This window comes from Anabrus simplex, chromosome 1, assembly GCF_040414725.1.
Source record: "Anabrus simplex isolate iqAnaSimp1 chromosome 1, ASM4041472v1, whole genome shotgun sequence".
Taxonomy (NCBI): domain Eukaryota; kingdom Metazoa; phylum Arthropoda; class Insecta; order Orthoptera; family Tettigoniidae; genus Anabrus; species Anabrus simplex.
This window is the reverse complement of record NC_090265.1, coordinates 1772129952-1772157913: the sequence shown is the minus strand read 5'-3', so window position 1 is coordinate 1772157913 and position 27962 is coordinate 1772129952. Positions and strand designations below refer to the sequence as shown.

Here is a 27962-nt window from a genome sequence, read left to right as displayed (position 1 = left end):
TATTCCAAGACATAAAATAAGAATAATAGGCTTTATAAACTGATACTTTAGTATTTAAGATATATGCCAACAAGGTATTGCATACTAATATTTTAATCACAAGTGTCCAAACCAATAATTCTACATTTTCATATGACTGATCAATAATCAATTAATGTAATTTAAGAACCAATTTTTAATGTATATTACTGAACTTACTACTATTAATTTACACACATGTATGTATATCTCATTCCACATTGTACAACCCAAATTAGATAGTGATAACATGAAAAATAGCATGTAATTTCATGGATGATGTATATTAGTTAACTACTTACCTTGACACTGTATGCTGGGAAACTTAGGATTGACACATACAATAGCTCAAATGTACCAAGACATACATACCAACATTTATGATCAGTTCCATTTAATTTAAGTTTTAATCATTATATGTGATGTTTTTGTAAAATATATCTTTTATGCATGTCAACTGAAGATGACCCCCTAGGGGTCGAAACCGGTCTTGACCATATTTACTAGCTGAATGTGAATAAATTTTGTATTGATAAGGTGGTGACTTATATTTATATTGTTTTTTGTAAAGTAATATCTATCAATACGGAAATGAAACTTATAAACAACAATTGATAGGTCTTACGCCAATGACAGGACAGGAAAAGGCTTAGAGTGCGGAAAAAGGCAGCTATGGCCTTGATTAAGTTACAGCCTGGTGTGAAAATGGGGAAACACGGAAAAGCATCCTCAGGCCTGCCGACAGTGGGGTTCGAACCCACTATCCCCCAAATGCAAGCTGACAGCTACATGACCCAAACCGCACAATCACTCTTTTTTTTTTTTTTTTTTTTAATTCAATTTATATGGTATTCATGTGGTTGAACAACATTTTAACAGAGCTTTATAGAACTTCAACCACACCATGGTCTTTTTTTTTTTTTTCTAGTAGTTTTACGTCGCACCGATACAGATAGGTCTTATGGCAACGGACACCATGGTCTAGGGGTAGTGAGCCTGCCTCTAACTCAAAGCCCCTGGGTTCGATTCCTGGTCAGGTCACAGATTTATCTTGAGGGCAGATTCGAGGTACACTAAACCTATATGAGAACAATCAAGGAGCTATTTGATGATGGGAGCAAGACACACATTTCACAACTTTTGTAAGAAATTTAATTTGGATTATCAATTTATTAAGGACATTGGGTTAGCAGCCCTCAAAGGCTCGTTAACAATAGTAAGAAATCACTTATACTCTTAGCTGTATCTCTGTACTATAAGGAGTTCCTCATGGATTTGAAAATTATTGACTGATACAATTTTTATTAAGTAATATGTATGTGGGTATTCAGCCCGAAGGCTGGTTTGATCCTCTACAGCTCCACCAACAGCTGTCATAGATAGCCTAGGTGTCACTGAAGCGGCATACTAGGGAAATGAGGAGCAAGGTAGTTTCCCATTGCCTTCCTCACTGAGACAGAAGTTGCTATTACATATCAGTCTGCCAAGCCCACTGAAATGCATGCACCAACCGACCCTATGAGCGATATTTTCATACCATTCATAACAGGGACTGGCTGCATAAGGAAAGGCATTACTACAATCGCTCATACCTCAGTCACTTTCATATTATCAAAGCCAAGGATAAGACTGAGACAGGTCAATGAAAGTAACAAATTTATTCTAGCCCATACCAGAAGATGTAGTGCACTGTAAACACTACATCCTGCCAGCAAAGGCATATTAAGTAATAAGTAGGCTAAAATATGGTATATCAATCATTTATAGACTTATTTTACACGACCCTTGTAGTTGTCAATAAACTTTTTATGTAAGCTTTGTCAGTTTTTGGCAGCAACCAAATGGGGGAAGAAGAAATAAATGAATTTCTCTCTCGGTGGTCCTGGTCTAGAAAGCCACGGATAACAGCCAAGAGGGCTATGCATCACCTCATAATCTGCAGACCTTCAACCTAAGCAATGTTTACTTGGTAGGTCAAGGCCTATTGGAGCTGTAGTGCCACAGGCTTTTGAACTTTATTCTCATAAAAAATAAATGGAAAAATTATCTTTAGGACATTTTCTGAAAATTTCAATTTCATACTGGGTACATAATATAATTATCGATCAAATACACATAAAGTTCCTAGGGCCCGTAAGTTCAAAATATTGGACCATCTCAACAAATCTATCAAAATGTGAATACTTATCCGAATCTCTGAAGGGACATTCGGACTATGTTACTGGACCTTAGGAAACACATGTAGCAAATGATATCCAGTTGCAAACAAGAGCTAGCAGCTGCTCTTAAATCACTCAAAATATGGGTTAGCTACTTACGTGGGCCGATGACCTTCGATGTTAGGCCCCTTTAAACAACAAGCATCATCATCATCATCATCAAGCTACTAAGTAAGGAATAACATTTGCTATTATTAGTGATATGTCACATCAATGACATTTACATGGATACGTAAATAATAAATCAAATGTTTCACGATTTAACATGCTTTTTCCTTTGAAAATCCAAGTGATCCATTAATTTGGCCAGTCAGTGTAAAAGAGACCGGAGAAGCTCTCGAGAGCATAAAACCAAGGAAAGCTGCAGGTATCGATGGAATTCGGCCCGAGTTTCTACAGCATTGTGGACCAGCTACAATCAGAAGACTTGCCAACATACAGGACTGAATTGTTTATTCTACCTCATTAAAAGTAGGACTAGTTTCAGTCCACAATTTGTACAGTGTTGATTAGGCGGGAAGTCCTAATAAAGTTCTGGTTACTGAAACTGGGAAATGAACACGGAAAATGAAAATCATAAATTATAATTACCAAATTTTTCTCAAACATTTTGGAGACAAGCATCTTACCACCAGTTTTCAAGAAAACCAAAATAATAGCGATCGCCAGGCCAAACAAAGATTTGTCAAAAGCAGAAAAGACCTTTGACTGCATTCCTCATGAACTGATTTGGCATGCACTTAGATCACACAGCATCTCTGAGCAGTATGTCTGCTGGATAAATTTTCTCTATCAAAGTTCTACCAGCGCCGTCTGATACCCTGTTGGAATTTCACTGCCATTCCCCATTCGGGTTGGTGTTCAAACAGAGATTGGCCCTGTCAGTGCTTCTCTTCATTTTGTGTATGGACACAGTCAGTCACCTTGGATGCGCTTGTGAACGGCTGGCTGTTGAGAGAGCTCTTGCATTATTGTAGTGAAAAAGTAAAAACCTACTAAAATTTAAATTTTGTGTGTGCGTGTTCCATTTAGTGCTATTTATATATTGGTGTTTAGTGCTTGTTGGTAGAAATTGGGAGTAGTATTATTTATTTGAATTTTATAATGAGTAATTCAATTGGTGTTCAGTAGATTACGTTTTCTAGGTTAAGTAGGCTAGCTAGGTGTACTTTATTTCGAATTTAGGTTTAGGAAATACTTTAGGTAATAATATTAACTTTTAAAACAATATTTTTAAATATCTGTAGGTTTTTTGGTATAATAGCCTACTTACAAAGGCAGATTATCATAAGGAATTGTAACTCACTGAAATTTCCGCCCCTACTTTTCCGATATTTCGTACAGATATCCGTTCAAACTATCACAAAGGTAATAATTTATTACATTAAATAACACGATAAGCCTGTAAACATCGATGGATAATTATGGATTGTTGACGAATGTTGCTACATGCACATGATAGTTGTGTAAATAAATACAAAGTCAGCTGATCCATTATTCCCATAATTTGTAGTCTCAGTTCCTTGCATACTTTGTACTTCCCACCTTCGTTTATTCATCGAGTAAAAGTTAATAATCAAATTACTATATCCCAATAATATTGCATTTCAAGCCCCCGGCGTGGTTTTGACAGAAATTATAGAAGACAGCCTCTTATTCTCAGCATTTAAGGACACTTTTATTCTCCGTGCCGCGTAGTAGTGAAAATAATACTAATCCACCAGCAGTAAAAGTTCATATAACCACACTTCAGCTGAAAATTGTAGTGTAGATACATTGTAGTATAGATACAGTATATTTAGATAGTGCCGTATCTTGCCTGCTATATTCGTGTGTATCTATTAGAGCGTAGTTCTAATAATAATTTGTCTAAGCATTTAGCTTTGTTGGTAATCATTGAGTACAGCAGTTCTTGCAAATTTCATTTCTGTTTGTGCTTAGTAGTGACATACGGTACCGGTATTCTAACTAGGATACATCTGAAAGTAGTTTAAAAATTACTGTGGTGTACTGTAAAGTAGTATACGAGTAGCCTAATATCCTATCAGAATTTAGTGTACTTATTATTGTAAAATATCTGTGTAGTACTGGTGTAGTAGAGGTATCTGTAGAAACTCTTACTAAAATTCTGTTGTTGTAATTAGGATAGTCTTAATTGCAGTTTGGAATTGTGTAGTTCTTATGTATTCCTTTAGATATTCAGTAATTAACAGCAGTTTTTATCCCGTTAGGGGTTGTAGGATAAAAAATAGAGCACGACTAAGTAGTATTGTAGTGTAGTCGTATATTAATTACCTTATTGTTGTGTGATCTTTGCGTACTATCCCAGACAATATATCCCTCCATTCATTTATTTTTTGCAAATAAGTTATTTTATTTTTATTTTCATTTTTTCTGTAAAGAATGGCTAAGGAGCACGAGTTTACGAACTGTGGGTGTGGCGAGGCATTGAGGGGTATGAGGGAGGAGTTGGAGAGTTTGAGGGAGATAATTAGGATTCTCACAGAAGACAGGAAGGAATATAGGACTCCCTCAAACAATGTACAGGTTACAGTAGGTGTACAAGAGGGAGGGGAAGGAAAGGGAGGAGTTGTAGAAGAGAGGTGGTCTAATGTTCTAAGGGGAAGGAGATTGCAGGCTAAGGGCTCTATTCAGGATCAGAATTCAGGACAGGTGTCTGTGCAAAATCGGTACAAGTCACTCCACGTAGAACAACAGAGGGAAGATGAGGGACAGGGAACTGTTGCTGAGATGTGTGGAAGTAGGAGGAAGGGAAAAGTTAGGAAAGGGAAATGTAGAGTAGAGGATAGGAAAAGACAGGTGGAACAGGGTCATGGGAAGGAGAAAAGGGAGGAGGAAGTAGCTTCTGCAGCTATCAGGAAAGATAGGGCTGACCAGGAGGGGAGGGGATCAAATGAGGTGGGTAGGGTTGAGGCTCTGGTCATGGGGGATTCCGTCGTTAGACACATGGAGAAAGTGTGTGGAGGAAAGGCAACCAGGATAGAATGTTATCCAGGAATTAGGTTGAGGCAGGTGTTGAGGAAAGTAGAAGAGAGGGAGGAGGGGAAGGAGAAGGTGGTAGTGTTTCACGCTGGTACCGACAACGTAAGGCAAGCTGATATATGTAACAACATAGTTAGAGATGCGCGAGATCTGGTAAATGCAGCACGGGTGAAGTTTAAGAAAGCAGAGATTGTTATTAGTGGAATACTGTGTAGGAGGGATACTGACTGGAGGGTGATTGGGGATTTAAATGAGACTATGGAGTGGGTATGTGGGGAAACTGGGAGTGAAATTTCTAGATCCTAATGGGTGGGTAGGAGATAGGAATCTGCGCTCAGGTGGCCTTCACTTCAACCGCAGTGGTACGTATAAGTTAGGAAATTTGTTTGGAAGGGTAATAGGGAGGTACATTCAGGGAAACGGGATGGCCTATGGAGCGGTGATAAGGGAACAGGGAACTGGAAATCAAGTAGGGATGACATGAAATTGTAAGTGTTGAACTGTAGAAGTATTGTAAAGAAAGGAATAGAAGTGAGTAATTTAATAGATATATACTTACCAGATATTGTAATACGAGTTGAATCATGGCTGAGAAATGATATAATGCATATCTGCCAACTTTACAAAACCAAAAATCAGGAGATTTAGATAGGAAAATCAGGAAAAATAGGGAGGAATCAGGAGATACAATTTCTAACTGCTTACTCTACATGTCTTGCGCAATACAGGAGTTCTACGGTATATTATAACACATTGTATCAAAACGTGACTGTTGCTATACGAGGCTACAAAGCTAAAAATTACACTCTCTATTCCCTCGCAGAAAGTATGTGACAGACGATTGGTCTCTGATAAGCCTTCTGAAAATGTATGAACTCATGCTCCACACGTGTGAATCAGTCATGCACTTAGTTGCCATTACTTAGCAAATGCATGGATTAATATATTGCATCACGCGCCCGCGCGATTATGCAGAGTGTAATCTTATATTTATCAAGTAATAAATTAAAATTCGCCAGAATTGTCTCCAAATGGCTCCTAAAATCTCTAGAAAAGTCCCTAGCTGCTATCTTTGATATTCTGTTACTAAATTACTTAAGAAAAGACTACAAATCTGGCGACTAGTCTCTAGAATCGACTAGACTGATGTGAACAAGCATAGCACGTGAGAACGAGAGACTGACAATCGATATATAGGTTTCAATCAAACATCGCACATTCGCGCGCATTTCTCGTTAATAAACGTCGCCATTTCATTTGAAAGCGGCCAATGAGCGAAGGACTTCCGGCCACTTGCGTACAAAGCTGAAATGGCGGGATTTGATAAGAAATTAAGTTCGTCAAAACATAAGCTAAAATCAAGAGAAATAATAGAATAATCGGGAGGCGGCAAAAATGTAGAAAATCGGGAGTCTCCAGCCTAAATCGGGAAAGTTGGCAGGTATGTATAATGGATGCAGAAATTTTCTCACGGAACTGGAGTGTGTATCGTAGAGATAGGATAGGAATGGTGGGAGGGGGAGTATTCATTCTGGTGAAAGAAGAATTTGTAAGCTACGAAAAAGTTAAAGATGAGAAACATGAAATTCTAGGTGTAAGGATCACCTCTAAAGATAATAGGCAACTTGATATATATGGAGTGTACAGACCGGTAAAGGGTAGCACTGACACGGATTCAGAATTATTTATCGAGCTCGATAGCTGCAGTCGCTTAAGTGCGGCCAGTATCCAGTATTCAGGAGATAGTAGGTTCGAGCCTCATTGAAGATGGTTTTCCGTGGTTTCCCATTTTCACACCAGGCAAATGCTGGGGCTGTACCTTAATTAAGGCCACGGCCGCTTCCTTCCCATTCGTAGCCCTTTCCTGTCCCATCGTCGCCATAAGACATAACTGTGTCGGTGCGACGTAAAGCCAATAGCATCTCTCAGAATTATTTGATAAGATAATCAGCTATGTAGGAAACGACAAGGAAAGAAATGAGATTGTAGCGGGAGATCTGAAATTACCAGATGTCAATTGGGAAGGAAATGCGAACGACAGGAAGCATGACCAACAAATGGCAAATAAGTTAATATGGGAAGGACAGCTGATTCAGAAAGTGATGGAACCAACCAGAGGGAAAAATATCCTGGATGTGGTGCAGCTCTATAAAGAAACTGAAGTAATATATGGTATTAGTGATCATGAAGCTGTTTTTGTCGTAGTTAAAAATAAATGTGATAGAAAGGAAGGTCCTAAAAGTAGGACTATTAGGCAGTACCATATGGCTGATAAAGCAGTCATGAGGCAGTTTCTAAAAAGTAACTAAGATCGGTGGAAAACGGAAAATAAAAATGTAAACAGACTCTGGGATGGGTTTAAAGAAATTGTTGAGGAATGCAAAAACAGGTTTGTACCTTTAAGGGAGGTAAGGAATGGTAAAGACCCACCTTATTATAATAGAGAAATAAAAAGAGACTAAGAAGGAGGTGCAGACTGGAAAGAGATAAGAGTTAGAAATGGCTGTGAAAGTAAGGAGAAATTGAAGGAACTTACTAGAAAATTAAATCTAGCAAAGAAGGCAGCTAAGGATAACATGATGGCAAGCATAATTGCCAGTCATACAAATTTTAGTGAAAAATGGAAGGGTATGTATAGGTATTTTAAGGCAGAAACAGGTTCCAAGAAGGACATTCCAGGAATAATTAATGAACAAGGGAAGTGTGTATGTGAGGATCTTCAAAAGGCAGAAGGATTCAGTCAGCAGTATGTAAAGATTATTGGTTACCAGGATTATGTCCAGATAGAGGAGGAGACTACGGCTAAAGAAGTATTAAAATTTACATATGATAACAATGACTTTTACAATAAGATACAAAAGTTGAAAACTAGAAAAGCGGCTGGAATTGATAAGATTTCTGGGGATATACTAAAGACAATGGGTTGGGATATAGTACCATACCTGAAGTACTTATTTGATTATTGTTTGGTCGGAGGAGCTATACCAGAGGAATGGAGAGTTGCTATAGTAGCCTCTGTGTATAAAAGAAAGGGTGATAGACATAAAGCTGAAAATTACAGGCCAGTAAGATTGACATGCATTGTATGTAAGCCTTGGGAAAGCATTCTTTCTGATTATATTAGACATCCAGCAAGATATAGCAGATATCTTGGATTCAGGAGGTCAAATGGACTGTATCGCGATTGACCTGTCTAAAGCGTTTGATAGGGTGGATCATGGGAGACTACTGGCAAAAATGAGTGCAATTGGACTAGACAACAGAGTGACTGAATGGGTTGCTATAGAAAATAGATCTCAGAAAATTAGAGTAGGTGTATAAATGATATGAGTAAAGGAGTGGAATCAGGGGTAAGGCTTTTTGCGGATGATGTTATTCTCTATAGAGTAACAAATAAGTTACAAGATTGTGAGCAACTGTAATGAGATGGACAGCAGGCAAGATAAGGAAAGATCTTCATTGGGGTAATCACATAAATGAGATTGTAAATAAAGGGTACAGATCTCTGCACATGGTTATGAGGGTGTTTAGGGGTTGTAGTAAGGATGTAAAGGAGAGGGCATATAAGTCTCTGGTAAGACCCCAACTAGAGTATGGTTTCAGTTTATGGGACCCTCACCAGGATTACCTGATTCAAGAACTGGAAAAAATCCAAAGAAAAGCAGCTCGATTTGTTCTGGATGACTTCCGACGAAAGAGTAGCGTTACAAAAATGTGCAAAGTTTGGGTAGAATTGAGAGAAAAAAGGAGAGCTGCTCGACTAAGTGGTATGTTATATTACACGTTACGAGTCTCATTATGATAGCCGTATTGGAGTACAGAATGTAAAAGTTTCAAACAAATTTATTTAAAAACCACCATTCCAATACTTTAAAATCTCTAAATCTAAGATACAAATACTACATACATGTTAAAATGGGACATGTTTCGCTTAGGTTTTGTAAGCATCTTCAGAAAAGGGTTTCTTATTAAAGTATAATAATACAAGTTAAAACAGTCATAAAATCTAGTTTATGGAAATAGCAATTCTTAAATGCAAATAAAATTCAATAACGAACTTGTCACAGTATTATATGTACATGGAATGAATACTAGTGTTCATCTAAAAAAGTACACGTTAGTTTTTTGTAGAACGAGACAGTCATAATGATCTGACATACATTTGGATTGTACAGACTGTTTGACATTAGTTAAAATTCAATGAACTTGTCATAGTTAAAATTCAATTGGCCTAATCCTAATAATACGAACGATTTAATCACTACAATTGCCAAAATTGAGTCCAATATTTCAAAACTTCCCGTTGATAAACAATATGACATCAAATACGAAATAAAAAAGAAACTCCCTTCTTTAGCAAATGAACTAAGATCCAAGTCCGATCCGATTCTTGAGAAACAGATACGCGAGATAAAGAGTAAAATTAAGAAGAATAATATAATCGTTACGAAAGTAGACAAAGGTTCCACAACCGTGTTGCTTAATAAAGATGACTACATCAAAAAACCTGAAGACTTCTTTTCTGCTAATACATATTCCATAACAAATAAAGACCCAATCCCTAGGATCCAACGAGATTTTAAGAATTTATTGAAAAATTCGTCCTTTCTTTTACAAGAACACGAATGTCACAAGCTTATTTTAATGAATCCCAAACTACCAACGGCCAAAGCCTTACCAAAAATTCATAAAAACGAAGTACCCGTATACCCTATCATAAACTGCAGAAACAGCCCCACCTACAGTGTCTCTAAATTCTTACACAGTTTCTTAAGTAAACACTTTAAATTTAATAACCTCGCCTACATCAAAAATTCCATCGATTTTTGCAAAAAACTCTCTAAATTTAAATTATAACACAATCATATAATGGTTTCATATGACATTATCAATATGTATTCCATGCGTCCAGGGCATGGAATTTGCTACCTGCGAACATTAGGGACAATCCCTCTCATCGCAAGTTTAAAGTGGCGTGCCGCGAGTATTTGTTGAGTAGATCCTGCTGACTTGCTGGATAATTGTTGAGTGAACGAAAGAATGAATGGGATGAATGAACGGATTATTGCAGTGTATTTTACTTTGTGTATTTTAAAATCAAGGATTCTTTTGTTGTCATTTTTAATATTATTACTATTGTTTTTGCTATTAATATTATTTGTTTTATTTGTATTTGTAAGTACTGTATAAGTTATGTACATGTATACTCGTCTAGTGGTTAAGTGTAAGAGAGGGCCTTGAGCCCTAACTTCGCCACCAATAAAGGCATTATCTATCTATCTATCTATCTATCTATCTATCTATCTATCTATCAATCAAATATACCTATAAACGAAACTATCAACATCATTAAAACTAATCTTTCAAAACAGAATAACTTAAGAAAATTTGAAATAGAAGAATTCATCAATCTACTGAAATTTGTTCTAAACAATAACTTTTTCAATTTTAACGACAAAATCTACCATCAAAAGGGCCTCGCAATGGGCGACCCAATTTTGGGTATTCTTGCCAATATTTTCATGGACAACCTAGAAACGAATAAGATAATTAAAAGAATCAATGGTCTTCAATTGTGGCTGAGATTTGTAGACGACACATTCGCTATCATTGACAAACACCAAAATAACAGTGATAATATATTAAAGTACCTCAATGACCTTGACAATAATATCAAATTCACTAAAGAAGACGAATCCAATAATTCTCTGAATTTCTTGGATTTAAATTTAACAAGGGCTAAGGATAAATTTATATTCCAAATTTACAGGAAACCTTCGTCCGCTCCGTTGACTATAAAGAATGATTCCTTGCATCCACATTTTCATAAGCAGGTGACTTTTTACAGTTTAATTCACAGGGCTCTAAAAATCCCACTGTCTAATGCTAACAGAAATAAAGAATTTGGTTACATTAAAGATCTAGCTGAACTGAACGGCTACAAACCAGATATGGTCAATAAAATTATAGGTAAAATCAAACTAAAAGCCGCTTCAAAATTAACTCCTGAAAAACTCGAAAAAATGAATTTTGCTGCTTTTACCTTTACTGACCCGGCTATATACCGTATAACCAATCCGCTAAAGAAATACGACGTCAAAATCACGTATAAAACTCGTAACATGAATCGTAATATATTTTTTAACTCCAATACTGTAAATTCAATACACAATAAATTTTCGAATTCCGGAATTTATAGACTCAAATGCGCCCAATGTAACTTTACGTACACAGAACAAACCGGACGCAGTTTCAAAACTAGATGTTTGGAACATTACAATGCTTCAAAACATAGAAAATATTCCGCCATGAGCAATCATATGAAGGATACTGGCCATAAATTTACCATGATTGAACAAGGCCTTCATATTATAACACACGTCAACAAAAGTAAACTGATGACCAAGTTTGAAAACGCTTACATTTTTCTAGACCAGCATTATAACATTAATAGTAATCTAAACGATGTTCTTGACACAAATAGCCCATTAATTGAACAAATCCCTAAATTACTCACAGTCTTCAACATAAATACAAATAATTTCATGAAAATATTTAATTATAAACATAAATCTATAATTCGACACAGATTAATAAACTCCAAAGACATAGTTGTAACATTTATTGACTTTAAAAAAGCTTTTTACTCTGTTGATAGGGAAACCCTAGATAAAGTAATCCGTGAATTTGGAGTTGAAACTAAATTGGCAAACCTAATTCGTGAAACACTTTTTTTTTTTTTTTGCTAGGGGCTTTACGTCGCACCGACACAGATAGGTCTTATGGCGACGATGGGATAGGAAAGGCCTAGAAGGAAGCGGCCGTGGCCTTAATTAAGGCACAGCCCCAGCATTTGTCTGGTGTGAAAATGGTAAACACTTACAGACACTATCTCGAAAGTAAAATTTATGGGTGAAGTATCTCGACCTTTCAAAATAAATACAGGTGTCAGGCAGGGCGATGGTCTATCTCCACTCCTTTTCAATTGTGTCATGGAGAAAATTGTAAGAATTTGGAATGAAAAACTGAAAGAATCCAAAATATTGCCACTCATGCTGGGGAAGAAGAACAAAGGTGTTGCAATAAATTGCCTAACATTTGCAGATGACTTTGCCATACTTTCAGAAAGCCTTACAGATGCAGCAATGCAAGTCAATCTCCTTGAAAAGATAGCCAACATGACAGGCTTGAGAATCTCTGCTGAGAAAACAAAATTTTTGACGAATATAAAAAGTGCCCCAAAGTTTTTAGTAATGGATATTGGTCAAATAGAAAAGGTAAAGAAATTCAAATATTTGGGTGAGACAATTCAAGAAAATGGTTTAGAAAAATCTGCTATAGAGGAGAGGATACAAAAGATGGAAAGAGCATACGGTATAACTAAGAATACTTACAACAAAAAGTACTTATCAAGAAAACTTAAAATAAAGCACTACAACACAGTAGTGAAACCAGAATGCCTTTATGCCAGCGAATGTCTAGCACTGAACTACAAGCTTGATAAATTAGAAATATTAGAAAGAAGAATTACAAGGAAAATATTAGGTCCTCTAAGAATTGCAGTTTTGAAAATTAAGAAGTAACAATGAAATTTACCAGAACGTAGAAAACATATCAGAAACAATAAGAAAAAGGAGATTGCTATTTCTTGGACACATTTACAGAATGGATCACAATAGACTAACTAAACGAATCTTCAAGTACCTTTGGGAAAAGAAATCAACTACCATCTGGATTCAAGAAGTCAAGAAAGACCTGGAAAGGAACAACATACGGGAAGAAGAATTATTAGAAAGAAAGATTTTTAGGAAGAAAGTCTTACAAATGGAAGGATTCCAAGGGAGGAAGGAAAAGAAAACAGGCACAAAGTGGACTGAAGACAGGAAAAAGAAACATAGTGAAACAATGAAAGAATACTGGAAGAAAAGGAAAGAACAACTAAGGAGGAACAACTGAAATTGTAACGTGGTCCTTAGAAGGCCGGAACGCAAGAATAATAATAAACATGTCAGCAATTTCCATATCGCAATAGTAGCCACTCCCAAGTCACCGATTCATGCCACACCCCCTCCACCTACTCCTAATGTCCTCAATGCTCCGCCTACCTCCCCTCTCCTGACTCATTCTCCGCCTTCAAAGACACACCCCTACAATATATGTAGCAGTAGAATAACAACTGCCAGATCGTTTCAAACAACCAACAAGACTAGTCACCTCACTGTCAACACTAGGGGTAAGCGTTGTTAAACTTCCACTCATTAATAGAATGTTCTCTATGCTTCAAAACTTATACTTATTTTCTTACACATTTCAGTTTTCAACACGCGCTACTTTGCGAATTCTCCCATATCTAAGGCTTTAGTGAACACCCTATTGGTTGAATCTACGCTAGACAGCTCGCGACTATAATCTATTACAAAGATTATTCTAGAAGAAGACAACACTTCTATACTGATGCTTCAAGTGCCTTTTGACCTTATTACGCAACCACTTGGAGTCAACAACTCTACTGTATTCTATGTACCTGATTCTCAGTCAACAACGCTCGAAGATTTATTTTTCAACATTTTTAATTAATCCACGCTTCATTAATGTCAAACAATCTGTACAATCCAAATGTATGTCAGATCATTATGACTGTCTCGTTCTACAAATAACTAACGTGTACTTTTTTAGATGAACACTAGTATTCATTTCATGTACATATAATACTATGACAAGTTCATTATTGAATTTTATTTGCATTTAAGTATTGCTTTTTCCACAAACTAGACTTTATGACTGTTTTATCTTGTATTATTATACTTTAATGAGAAAACCATTTCAGGGCCTTGACTTAGCTTTAGATTAAGTATGGCTGAAGATGCTTACAAAGCCTAAGCGAAACATGTCCCATTTTAACATGTATGTAGTATTTGTATCTTAGATTTAGAGATTTTAAAGTATTGGAATGGTGGTTTTTAAATAAATTTGTCTGAAACTTTTACATAAGTGGTATGTTCCGAGCTGTCAGTGGAGAGATGGTGTGAAATTACATTAGTAGACGAATAAGTTTGAGTGGCGTTTATAAAAGTAGGAAAGATCACAATATGAAGATAAAGTTGGAATTCAAGAGGACAAACTGGGGCAAATATTCATTTATAGGAAGGGGAGTTAGGGACTGGAATAACTTACCAAGGGAGATGTTCAATAAATTTCCAATTTCTTTGAAATCATTTAGGAAAAGGCTAGGAAAACAACAGATAGGGAATCTGCCACCTGGGCGACTGCCCTAAATGCAGGTCAGTATTGATTGATATCCAGTCATCACCGCCATGGTCACTCGTGTATGCCGATGATGTCCTACTGGTTGCTGAGAAGCATCAACAGATTCAAGAGTAGGTTCAGAAGTGGAATGAAAAACTAACAACCCGTGGACTTCGACCGAATACCAAGAAAACTGAATACATGGAGTGCGCTCTGCAAACGAGTGGAACCATTTAGATAGATGGCCAAGATCTCAATAAAGTAGAACAGTTTAAGTACCTTGGTTCTTTCATCAATGCTGAGTGTCCAGATGCCCATGCACGAGTAAATGCGGCCTGGTTGAAGTAGCAGCAAACTACTGGTGTTCTCTGCAATCGTCGGATACCAATCCACCTGACGTCCACAGTTTACAAGACTTGTTTGCCCAGTCGCTCTGTATGGCTCTGAATTCTGACGAGGAAGAGTCAAGCACGAACAAGCACTTCATGTTGTGGAGATGCGCATGCTTTACTGGTCACTTTACCTGACCCGGCTAGATCATGTCACCAACACAGAAATCCAGCAAATTATGGGAGTTGCCCTGTTTGTAGATAAGATGTGTACGACTCAACTTCGGTGGTATGGCCATATAATACATAGAGAAGGTACATCTATTACACAGATGGCACTTCGCATTATGCCATCTGGAAATAGGCCATGTGGTTGGCCCAAGAAACACTGGCTTGATCGCCTTCAAGAAGACGTGCGCTATGTTATCTTTTTCCAAACAAAGTGCTTCATAGAACAAAGTGGAGATTGGCTTACAAAACAGCAGACCCTTCTCTGATGATGAGCCCTCCTAAGTGTCACAATGAAGCTACTAGGAGGACTATTATTTATAACAGAATTTCTGATAACATCTACAAGCATGCTAGCTTCAGACCTGGGAGAGGATGTTATGAACAAGTTCTTGCACTAGCAACCCATACATTTTTTAGACAAAACACGTTAACATGGCTGCTTTTTTAAATTTTTGTATTGACCTCTCAGCTGCTTATGGCAGTCTGGCGTGAATTCTTCTCAAATTCATCGCTGTCATTCCGTTTTTGAAGCTAACTAATCTTATACATAACATGCTGATGATTCAATGAGCAAAGCACACAAGCTAAACGATGAGCTTCCTCAAGGGTCTGTATTAGCTCCCACTCTCTTCAATTTGTACAGAATCTGGGAGATAGTGGGTTCGAACCCCACTGTCGGCAGCCCTGAAGATGGTTTTCCGTGGTTTCCCATTTTCACACCAGGCAAATGCTGGGGCTGTATGTTAATAAAGGCCACGGCCGCTTCCTTCCCATTCCTAGGCCTTTCCTGTCCCATTGTCGCCATAAGACCTATCTGTGTCAGTGTGACGTAAAGCAACTAGGAAAAAAAAAATTGTACAGACATAACTTACCAGAAACCAAGTCTAGGAAATCCATTTATACAGATGACATTGTCTTGGTATGTCAAGATCAAAGTTTCCCTCAAACAGAATCAACACTTACGTACGTCAGATCTGAAGAAGGTGGATAGTTACTTCCAACCATGCTATCTCCGACTTGACTCTCAAGAAACACTTGTATCTACGTTCCACCTCCGCAATAGACATGTAGATTTTAAGTCAACCATCACACTCAGAGGACAGATCCTCCAATACCACAGCACACCCAAATACTTAGGACTAACATTAGACAGATCATTAACATACAAGACCCACATTTCAAATATTGCTGCCAAGATTAAAACATGGAATAACATACTCCAGAAACTAACAGGCACCTCTTGGGGACCTAATGCTTCCATCCTTCGATCCACTGCTCTGGCTCTTTGTTATTTCATTGCTGAATACTGCTTCTGAACCTGGCTAACACCAAAATTATAGATACCCGATGAAATCAGACAATGCGCCTCATTATTGGTTGTATTTGTCCTACCAACACAAAACTGGCTACTTTTCTTAAGCTACATATCATCACCATCACTAAGATCAGAATACTACTGAAGACATAAAAGAAGATTATAATCAAGGCATGCTTTTCAATCCACGCAGATATGTTAAGAACTAAATAGACTGAAATCTCAGCAACCTTCATGGCACAGGGCAGACAACCTTCTTTGGAGCTCTTCTAGGATTTGGATTAGTAATTAATATTCCAATCTTGTGATCTCTCAGTATATCTCTTTTATTATGTGCATAACTTGTATATACAATTAAATATAAATAAATAAAAAATAAATCAATAAATAAATATACTGAATTTCTTACCTGGAGTCCTAGTTTGATTGAAGGCACTGATTTTCCTGTACGACAATTCTTAGTTAATGATTTCAATGGACTTGACACCTGCTGTGAATTATTCTTATTATTCTTAGAAAGAGCAGCTTGTGTAAGTGTAGCAGGTTTATTAATTTGCGGCAGGTTTCTAGCAGATTTCAACTGTCGCTGATCTTTTACTTGCTGCAGAAAGTCTGCCATAGCAGGTGAGGTGATCTTCACACCATAATCCACAGATCTGGATCTCTCTTGGGCACCAGACAATTTTGTCTGCGGTGACTGCAACGTTACTGAAGGAGATGTCAAAGATGGAATACCATTTACATCTTGTAATGAGACTGCAGCTTTGAGACCGGGTTTTGGTATACCTGAGCTGAAAGCATGTAAAAGAAAACACACTAAATATTAACGAATATGATTTACGCTTTCACAGATCTCAATATTGGAGATGGTACTGGTTTGAATTTATGCTGCGTGCACATCGTTTAACATGGCATAAACCCAAAAGACCAGATGTGTATAATGTCTGAGGCAGAACACTCAGACTCTGGAAACGTCCTCAGCTGATTAGTTAGTTAATCATGTTTCAAGGTTATAAACTTCATAGTTGGTTCCGTATTGAGTTAATATTATACATAAAATAAAATAAAAAATTTCATCCACCTTCTCAATACTTGACAATCATGCCATGTTTACAAAAACATTACAATGTGCTATTAGAAGGTACTAGTTTCGGTCCTATGAGGACCATCATCAGCCTAGCCAAGATACATAAGTGTATACCATAGTCCTAAAACAGAGTTATGCGGTGAGATGAGAGATGAAAAAATGGACTGGAGATGTGGTGGAATGATATACATATAAAATAGTTAAAATATGCACTGTTTTAGATGTAGCAAAGTTATGTTGAACAGTGACAAATAAAATCTTTTGGTATATGTCTCGTAAAATTACAATATTAAACACCAATTATCTCAAAATTGAATAAAATAATCTCTAGTTGATGAATAGTCTAAGGTTGCACATTTAAAAATTGGTTTATGTCTGATTTTAAACAATGTCCAATGTATCTCTTAAGTTCTAGAAGATAGGAAGTTCAACATTGGCGCAGAAGGAATTATTTTGTTCAATAAATCCACAACAGAGGTTAAATGTTGACAAAACTGTGGACATATCTTGTGGTAGATTGAAATCTTGCTGTGTTACAAAGGAGCAATCCCAATTCAATAGGAACCAAATGAACCAGGAGAAAAGAAAGTTTGAGTTAACGCAAGAAAGAATTGAATTGAGGGGACGAGACTGGCGAAAAAAAAAGGAACAAACATTAAGGGCTCACCTTGTGCAATGTGAAACAAGCTTGCCGGTTAAGTGCAACTAACAGAGTGAGAAAGCGTAAAGCAGAAGGGAAGGAAGTTAGTGAGGGGAGGAGCATATAATGACGTACCGGTAAGTGGGGAGGGGCGGGGAAATGGGAAGTGGCTTAAGGCAGGTAGGCGGGAGGGAATATGGTGATGTTTGTGTTGGCGGGGGACCTTTAATTGACTTGAAGAAAGAATTTTGGTCTACTGACTTGCTTTTTCTGAAATAAGTGATGAAAAGATCAAATAAAATATTAGGTTTCTCGGTTATTTCATTGAGATTGTAGTTAGCGTTAAAGTATTGGTCCAAATGTATATAAAAATTCTCGATTAAAATAAGTAGAGGGCCTTAATTAGCTATTTCAAGGATATCCAGGTCTAATTCGATGTTCGTAAATTTGTTATTATAGTCGACCATATGTTGGCTTATAGCCGAAAATTTGTTATATTTGACTGCATTGAAGTGTTCCGAGTATCTTATATTAAAGCTTCTACCAGTTTGCCATACATAACAAATATTAGAACAGGAGTTACATTTAAGCCTGTAAACACCTGATTTTGCGTACTTGTTAACTTTATTAATGTGTTATGTATTATGTAGAATGTGTGTATTGTTGTTGTTATTGGTTTTAAAAGCTATTTTTACACCTTTTTTCTTTAAAATATTAGTGATCTTATGAATTTCGTTGGTGTAAGTGAAAGTAGAAAAGGATTCGTATTTACACTAGGTAGTTCTTTTTTAAGTGTGGTTTTGGGACGGAATTTGTTTATTGATAATACTTTCTATGAAATGGCTGCTGAAGCCATTGAATCTTGCTATGCTACGGATAGTATTCAGTTCAGTATAAAGATCTTTCTTAGTCATGGCTACATTGAATGCTCTGTGAACAAGGCTGTTTTATGTTGCTTTTTTGTGAGGGTGGGGGTGAGCTGAATCTTGTCGAATTGTAACAGCCGATTGGGTGGGTTTTCTATAAATTTTATAGGTTAAAGATTCCGGATGTCTAATAATGGTAAGGTCTAGAAAATTGATCTTTTGATCTGTTTCTAACTCCAAGGTAAATTTAATATGAGAGTCAATGTTGTTTAGAGCTTGAAGAGTGGTATGGGCGTCATCTAAGTTCTCATTTATAACTACCACGACATCATCGACATACCTAGCCAAAAAAAAAGGATATTATCAAAATTGTTGTTGATTTTAGTGTTATCAAGAAAATCCAGATAAATTTCTGCGAGAATACCTGAGGCCGGTGAACCCATTGCCAGACCGTTCTGTTGATAGATGGAGCCATTAAACGTGAAAAAGTTATTGTTTACAACCAATTTAAGCAATGTAATAAAATCTTGAATTTCTAATTTACTCAAATGACTAATTTTATTTAGGTTATTTTCAATGATGGGAATTAAATTGGAAATTTGGATGCTGGGGTACATATTTACAATATCAAAAGAGTGAAGTGAGTATTCAGGTTGCATGCTGAAGTTGTTTAGTTTGTCTAATTCGTATGTGTTTTTAATGGACTTCTTAGATAAGAATTGGTTGTTTTACTTCCAACTAGTTGAAGACAAATTATTTAAAGATTTAGCTAGGAAACAACATAATTTGGAGAATAAATTGGAAAAATTAAAGAGATCAAAATTGTACGGCAATCAAATCAGACACTTTAGCAGACCAGTGGATGATTGTAATCAGTTCCATCCACCTGTAATCAATTTATCCAAAACACCCTTAAGTGAAAATGAAGAAATAATTTTAGCCAAGGGACCCAAGCACAACTGGCCCAATTCGAATACAATAAGTTCAACTGTTACAATGATAACACAATCAGAACTAGCCATCTCAAAAATACTATTAGATACACAAGATGAATTACGATATGAGATAAAAAAGAAGCTCAACAACATTCTTTTTCATAATAATTCACCTAATTTGCCCGCTAACACTAGTAATAAGAAAGTACAAGCTGATCAGAAACTTCTACATGCCCTAAATAAGAAAATAAAAGACAACGATTTAATTGTGACTAAAGCCGACAAAGGCAACACGACAGTAATTATCGATAAGAATGAATATATCAGTAAAACTTCAGATTTTTTCAAAGATGTTTCTTTTTCCGTAATCAAAAAATATCCCACGCAAAAAGTTCAAAGACTCCTCAAACAAACTTTAAAAAACACTTCTTTCCTGCTTACCGAACATGAAAAAAAGTCAGCTCATAAGTATGAACTCTGGGCTTCCTACGGCCAGAGCTCTTCCTAAGATACATAAGGCCGGTGTTCCCATTTGACCAATCATTAATTTTAGACCGAGTAATTTGTACAAAACTTTACAATTCATCCAAAAGTTCCTAAGGAAAAACTACCAATTCTTATCTAAGAAGTCCATTAAAAACACATACGAATTATTAGACAAACTAAACAACTTCAGCATGCAACCTGAATACTCACTTCACTCTTTTGATATTGTAAATATGTACCCCAGCATCCAAATTTCCAAATTAATTCCCATAATTGAAAATAACCTAAATAAAAATAGTCATTTGAGTAAATTAGAAATTCAAGATTTTATTACATTGTTTAAACTGGTTGTAAACAATAACATTTTCACGTTTAATGGCACCATCTATCAACAGAACGGTCTGGCAATGGGTTCATCGGCCTCAGGTATTCTCCCAGATATTTATCTGGACTTTCTTGAAAACACTAAAATCAACAAAAATTTTGATAATATCATTTTTTGGGCTAGGTATGTCGTTGATGTCTTGGTAGTTATAAATGAGAACTTAGACGATGCCCATACCACTCTTCAAGCTCTAAACAATATTGACTCTCATATTAAATTTACCTTGGAGTTAGAAACAGATCAAAAGATCAATTTTCTAGACCTTACCATTATTAGACATCCGGAATCTTTAACCTATAAAATTTATAGAAAACCCACCCAATCGGCTGTTACAATTCGACAAGATTCAGCTCACCCCCACCCTCACAAAAAAGCAACATAAAACAGCCTTGTTCACAGAGCATTCAATGTAGCCATGACTAAGAAAGATCTTTATACTGAACTGAATACTATCCGTAGCATAGCAAGATTCAATGGCTTCAGCAGCCATTTCATAGAAAGTATTATCAATAAACAAATTCCGTCCCAAAACCACACTTAAAAAAGAACTACCTAAATACGAATCCTTTTCTACTTTCACTTACACCAACGAAATTCATAAGATCACTAATATTTTAAAGGAAAAAAAGGCGTAAAAATAGCTTTTAAAACCAACAACAATACACATATTCTACATAATACATAACACATTAATAAAGTTAACAAGTACGCAAAATCAGGTGTTTACAGGCTTAAATGTAACTCCTGTTCTAATATTTCTTATGTAGGGCAAACCGGTAGAAGCTTTAATATAAGATACTCGGAACACTTCAATGCAGTCAAATATAACAAATTTTCGGCTATCAGCCAACTTATGGTAGACTATAATCATAAATTTACGAACATCGAATTAGACATGGATATCCTTGAAAGAGCTAATAAAGGCCCTCTACTTAATATAATCGAGAATTTTTATCGAAACACTTTCAATGTATTAGGTCGTGTTACGTACATGTAGTACGTGTTGAAGAGATGTTAAGTACAGAAGAAAAATGGCCAGCCGGACACCAGTGGGATCCGAACCCACAACCTCCCGATTTCGCGTCGGTTGCTCTACCAATTGAGCTATGGTGGCCTAGGCCATCTTTGTTCTGTTTGAAAGGATCTGAGCTACAGGTCTGGCACTGCTGCTAGCAAACTATAGAGTGCGTTTAATTCGCCCGTTGTGGGGCAATGTCAATGAATATTGAATTTTCACGAACGCATCGTAATCGAAACACACTTTCAACATATTAGGTCATGTTACGTACATGTAGTACGTGTTGAAGAGATGTTAAGTACAGAACAAAAATGGCCAGCCAGACACCAGTGGGATCCGAACCCACAACCTCCCGATTTCACGTCGGTTGCTCTACCAATTGAGCAGAGGTAGTCGGATTTTTGAAGGGCGGAAGAAAGTCCATTCGACACTCCATGTCGTACGATGTCGGCATGTAAAAGATCTCTGGTGATACATTTGGTATTTACCCGACAAAATTAATTAAATCTCAGCCATAGACGCCCAAGAGAGATCCGGTTTACTCTGTCTGCCATCTAGCGGACCTAGAGTAAAACGGAACGTCGAAATTGACGAGCAGACAGCCAGATGGCGTCAAATCGAAATGTCTGCAAACGGTAGCTGAGGCCATACGATTATTATTATTATTATTATTATTATTATTATTATTATTATTATTATTATTATCACTTATTTCAGAAAAAGCAAGTCAGTAGACCAAAATTCTTTCTTCAAGTCAATTAAAGGTCCCCCGCCAACACAAACATCACCATATTCCCTCCCGCCTACCTCGCCTTAAGCCACTTCCCATTTCCCCGCCCCTCCCCACTTACCGGTACGTCATTATATGCTCCTCCCCTCACTAACTTCCTTCCCTTCTGCTTTACGCTGTTCTCACTCTGTTAGCTGCACTCAACCGGCAAGCTTGTTCCACATTGCGCAAGGTGAGCCCTTAATGTTTGTTCCTTTTTTTTTTTTCGCCAGTCTCGTCCCCTCAATTCAATTCTTTCTTGCGTTAACTCAAACTTTCTTTTCTCCTGGTTCATTTGGTTCCTATTGAATTGGGATTGCTCCTTTGTAACACAGCAAGATTTCAATCTACCACAAGATATGTCCACAGTTTTGTCAACATTTAACCTCTGTTGTGGATTTATTGAACAAAATAATTCCTTCTGCGCCAATGTTGAACTTCCTATCTTCTAGAACTTAACAGATACATTGGACATTGTTTAAAATCCGACATAAACCAATTTTTTAATGTGCAACCTTAGACTATTCATCAACTAGAGATTATTTTATTCAATTTTGAGATAATTGGTGTTCAATATTGTAATTTTACAAGACATATACCAAAAGATTTTATTTGTCACTGTTCAACATAACTTTGCTACATCTACAACAGTGCATATTTTCACCATTTTATATGTATATCATTCCACCACATCTCCAGTCCATTTTTTCATCTCTCATCTCACCGCATAACTCTGTTTTAGGACTATGGTATACACTTATGTATCTTGGCTAGGCTGATAATGGTCCTCATAGGACCGAAACTAGTACCTTCTAATAGCATATTGTAATGTTTTTGTAAACATGGCATGATTGTCAAGTATTGAGAAGATGGATTAAAAATTTTGTATTTCTTTTATGTGTAGTTAATCATGTGTTTATTATTTTTTTTTTTTTCCTAGGGGCTTGAAGTCGCACTGACACAGATAGGTCTTATGGCGATGATGATATAGGAAAGGCCTAGGAGTTGGAAGGAAGCGGCCGTGGCCTTAATTATGGTACAGCCCCAGCATTTGCCTGGTGTGAAAATGGGAAACCACGGAAAACCATCTTCAAGGCTGCCGACAGTGGGATTCGAACCCAGCTGTGTTGATAATGCTACACGGCTGAAAGAAACGGGAAACTACAGTCGTAACTAACTCCCGAGGACATGCAGCTCTAACTGTATGAATGATGTACTGATGATGGCTTCCTCCCAGATAAAATATTCCGGAGGTAAAATAGTCCCCCATTAGGATCTCTGGGTGGGGACTACACGAGAGGGGGCAATCTTCAGGAAGATGGATTCTGACATTCTGTGAGTTGGAGCGTGGGATGTTAGAATTGGGAAATGGATGAACTAAAGTTAGATGTAGTTGGTATAAATGAAATACGCTGGCAGGAAGAGCAGGATTTTTGGTCAGGCGACTAAAGAAATATCAACACAAAATCGAACAGGGGAAATGCAGGATTTGGTTTAATAATAAATAAGAAACAGCGGGTAAGCTACTATGACCAGCATAGTGAAACAATAATTGTTGTCAAGATAGACACCAAGCACAGCACAATAATGCAGGTCTATATGCCTACCAATTCAGTGGATGATGAAGAAATCAAAACAATATATAAAGAGATAGAAGATGTAATAATATGCAAAAGGTGTGTAGCCGTTGGTGAGCAGAAATCAGTGAAGCAATCAAAGTCCTTATTATGTAATATATGTAAATTTTTGTCTTGTCATCATTTTAGGTAAACAAAAATATTTAAAAAACTGAAGAATTTGTGCAAAGCAAATTATTGTATGAAGCTTTCTTATTTGAAAATTATTACATATTTAGGCATATGAAGAAATGGACTATGAAGAAGATTTATGTTCAAAGAGACCGGGGTATTTACATTTCCTGATTTAAATTGTAATTTTCTGTAAATTATAGAAAGGGATGTGGAAGTTTTATACATGACATGTGAGGCAGGGTGTGCCACATGTAAGTGGCCCGTCCTGTCGTTTTGTAATATCCACGAAGATGCAAATTCTGCAGAAAGCATAATTCTAGAACATCACTGTCATTGGTCAAAAGTACAAGTATTTTATTGGTGAATGTGGCAAGCTGGAGTGTTGCTATTGGTCATTTATTATCACTCTATTTCCTGTTTGTGGCGCCTCGCGTGTGCGAGTGACTTTGTCGGCGTCTTTGAATTTGGATCACTACAGCGGGCGGGCGTGTTTAGCGCCCGTCCCGCAATGGGTCGTCAGCCGCCAAAGGTAAGCGCATTTTTGCCTTATGCTATTTAAATGCATTCATATGTTTCGGACTATTCCCACTTAATGTGAATTCAGTAATTATGTAGAAGTCCATCTCGTGTGCCGGAATTTCCTCTAGTTCTCCACATTTTCCAAAACAGAGCATTTATATGACTTAGCATTTATGCTAGTCCGCAACGTTGTTTTATGAGGCAGACCTTCCTTTCTAACTCTAGTTGTAATTGTAGTAAAGGATAACACTGTCTTGAATTGTTTAGCCTAATTAATTTTGTTTCGTTCGAGGTTGCCTCCCTTCATTCTGTAAATTCTAAATCTCTATGTCAAAGTTTGTTCATGATCAAAGACCTTAATTGTCTCACACATCTTTTGTTTTGGTATCTCAAGTATCAGTTAATCCGCAGTTCATTTATTTGTTCATTTATAATTGTATGTTCATTACCTTAATAATTATTTGTCTGTTGGGTGTATTATTATAAGTCTTTTCTCCCCCATAACGTCATACGTTCCCATGGACCTCATTAGGGCTTCCCGCACCTTCCACCATCCTGTCTTAGTTGTCATTTTAGGCCTGTAAGTGTTCCCTGTATTTGCTTTAATTTTGCGTATTTAAAAGATACTCGTCACGCTTCTATGTTCTGATATGAACACTCCGCCTCTGCATTATTTACAACAATTTCCTTAGTCATATTATTAAGTATAATATTATTTACTACTGGTATTATTTCATTATTATTATTTCGCATTATATATATATAATTCGCTGGGGCCATCAAGGACTACGTTAAGTCTTGTTGCATTTGACACTGAACTTGGCCTTCTTCAGAGCGAAAATTTCCCTCATTCTTTGTGAGTGGGCCTGCTTACGCTCCTCTGTCCAAGGGGCACCGTGTCTTCTCTTGGGTTGCTCGTCTCGGTTTAGCCCGTTTGTCAATATTTTCTTGCGAAAGAGATCTCTGTTAAGGGCGTCTTCAGCAGAGATATGTAGCATTTGCAGGTCTTCTTTGGTATTTCTAAACCAGGGAATTGTGGTTTTGGGGTTTGAATCAAAAAAGTGAAATATTTCTTTAGTTAACTTTCTTTCGTCCATTCTTTTCAGATGACCGTAAAATCGTGCCTGTCTTTTTCTGATTGTGTTGGTAATTTTCTCTATTTTGCTGTAGACTTCCTTGTTGGATCTCTTTTGATGGATTCCATTTCTGTACTTTGATCCGAAGATTCCTCTCACAATTTTGCGTTCTCTTTTCTCCAGTTCTTCAAGGAGTCCTTTGTTGGCATTTAGAGACAGGGTTTCGGCTGCATATAGAACTACTGGCTTCAGAACTGTTTCATAGTGACGTATCTTGGTGTTTTGGGAAAGGCATTTTTTGTTGTAGATTGTGCGGGATGTTTGGTAGGCTATTTCCAGTTTGCGTACTCGCTCCTGAAGTGCTTCTTTGTCCTGTCCATTTTTCATGATGATCTCACCCAGGTATTTGAATTTGTCTACTCGGGTGATGTCCCCGTATTTTGTATGGAGTTTTGGTGGAGCCTCTTTGATGTTAGTCATTACTTCTGTTTTCTCAGACGATATCTGCAAACCAGTTTGTTCGGCAATTTCCTTGAGCTCTAGCGGTTTCTATGTCGTTTGAGAGAACAGCAATATCATCGGCAAATGCTAAGCAGTCTGTTGCGATCCCCTTGGATTTGGTTCCTATTCTCAATGGACTGTAGTTGGTTTCCTGTAATCTCACCCGCCAGGTTCTGATGATCTTTTCAAGAACACAGCTGAAAAGTATCGGGGATAGCCCATCACCTTGTCGGACTCCTGTTTTGATGTCAAAGGAATGCGAGAGACATCCGTGGAACTTCACCTTGGATTTTGTATCGGTCAGGGTGGCTCTAATTAATGCCAGCAGTTTCAAATCAACTCCAAATTCATTTAAGATGTTTAGCAGGACTTCCCGGTCAATGGAGTCGTACGGTTTCTTAAAGTCCACAAAGACAGACACATACTGCTTGGACCTTAGTGTACAATAACTGATGATCGTCTTGAGATTTTGGATCTGTTCAGCTGTTGAGCGACCTTTTCTGAACCCTCCTTGGTATTCACCTATTTGATATTCGACTTGTGCTTCCAAACGCTCCAGGATGGCAAGTGATAGAATTTTGTAAGTCACGGGTAGCAAAGATATTCCTCTGTAGTTGTTGATGTCCTTCATGCTGCCTTTTTTGTGTAATGGATGGATCAAAGCTATTTTCCAATCTTCGGGTAGGGTCTCCTTGCTCCAAATTTCTTCTATTTGCTTTTGCAAGATATCAAGTGATTCCTCTGGGACATATTTCCATAGTTCTGCTACTAGTGAGTCTTATTTTTGAGATGTGCAATGTGGCGCTTGATTTCATCCCTGTCGGGTGGTCTGGAATCTGGGTACCTGAGTAAGGGTTCCTTGGTCTCAATGGCGCTTTGCGGTTTAGAGCAATTGAGTAAATTCTTGAAGTAATCCGCCAGAATGCTGCAATTTTCTTCATTTGACGTCGCCAGTGTGCCGTCCTTTCGCTCAAAGCATAGAGATGGTGGTCCATAGCCAGCGAGTTTGCGTTTGAAGGCTCTGTAGTACTCTCTGCTTTCATTCTTCCTAAAGTTTTGTTCTTATCTTTTCTATGAGAGATTTTTTGTATTTACGTTTCTCAGTTCTGAACACCCTAGCTGCTTGGGCACGTTGGGTTTTGTTGGTTTCCCAATCATTTTCTGATTTCGTAGAGTAGTACTGTTTCCACGCATTGAGTCTTTCTTGGAGGACTGATTCGCAGGTACCATTCCACCAGGCATGTTTTTGCTTCTCTTGATTTCTGCAACGTCTTTGGCGGCTTCAACAAGGAGACTTTTGGCGTTGTTAAAGTCACAGTCATTTGGTCTAGCCTTCTCCTGGAACTCCTTGACAATTTGCAGAAGTTTATCATTGTCGAAGCGTATGATCTGTTTGGTTGTCTTCCTTGTGTTTGCGGGAATTGGTTTGAATTTGATAAGAGACATATAATGATCTGAGGCCACAATGATGCCTTTCTTTACCTTGACATTCATAATCTCAGGGCTGTTTCTCCTGGAGATTGCAACATGATCAATTTGGAACTCTCCGAGAGCTTGGACAGGAGAAT

The 27962-nt window shown here is 37.3% G+C and overlaps 1 protein-coding gene across 1 annotated transcript in view; it reads right to left on the bottom strand.

Moving 5' to 3' along the window:
- Nucleotides 1–27962, bottom strand: part of LOC136864567 (uncharacterized) — a 200255-nt gene that overhangs the window by 6161 nt on the left and 166132 nt on the right. The window contains exon 10 of the mRNA XM_067141729.2: nucleotides 16771–17152. Within this exon, the coding sequence (XP_066997830.2) occupies nucleotides 16771–17152 (382 nt within the window). The remainder of the gene's footprint in view (nucleotides 1–16770; nucleotides 17153–27962) is intronic.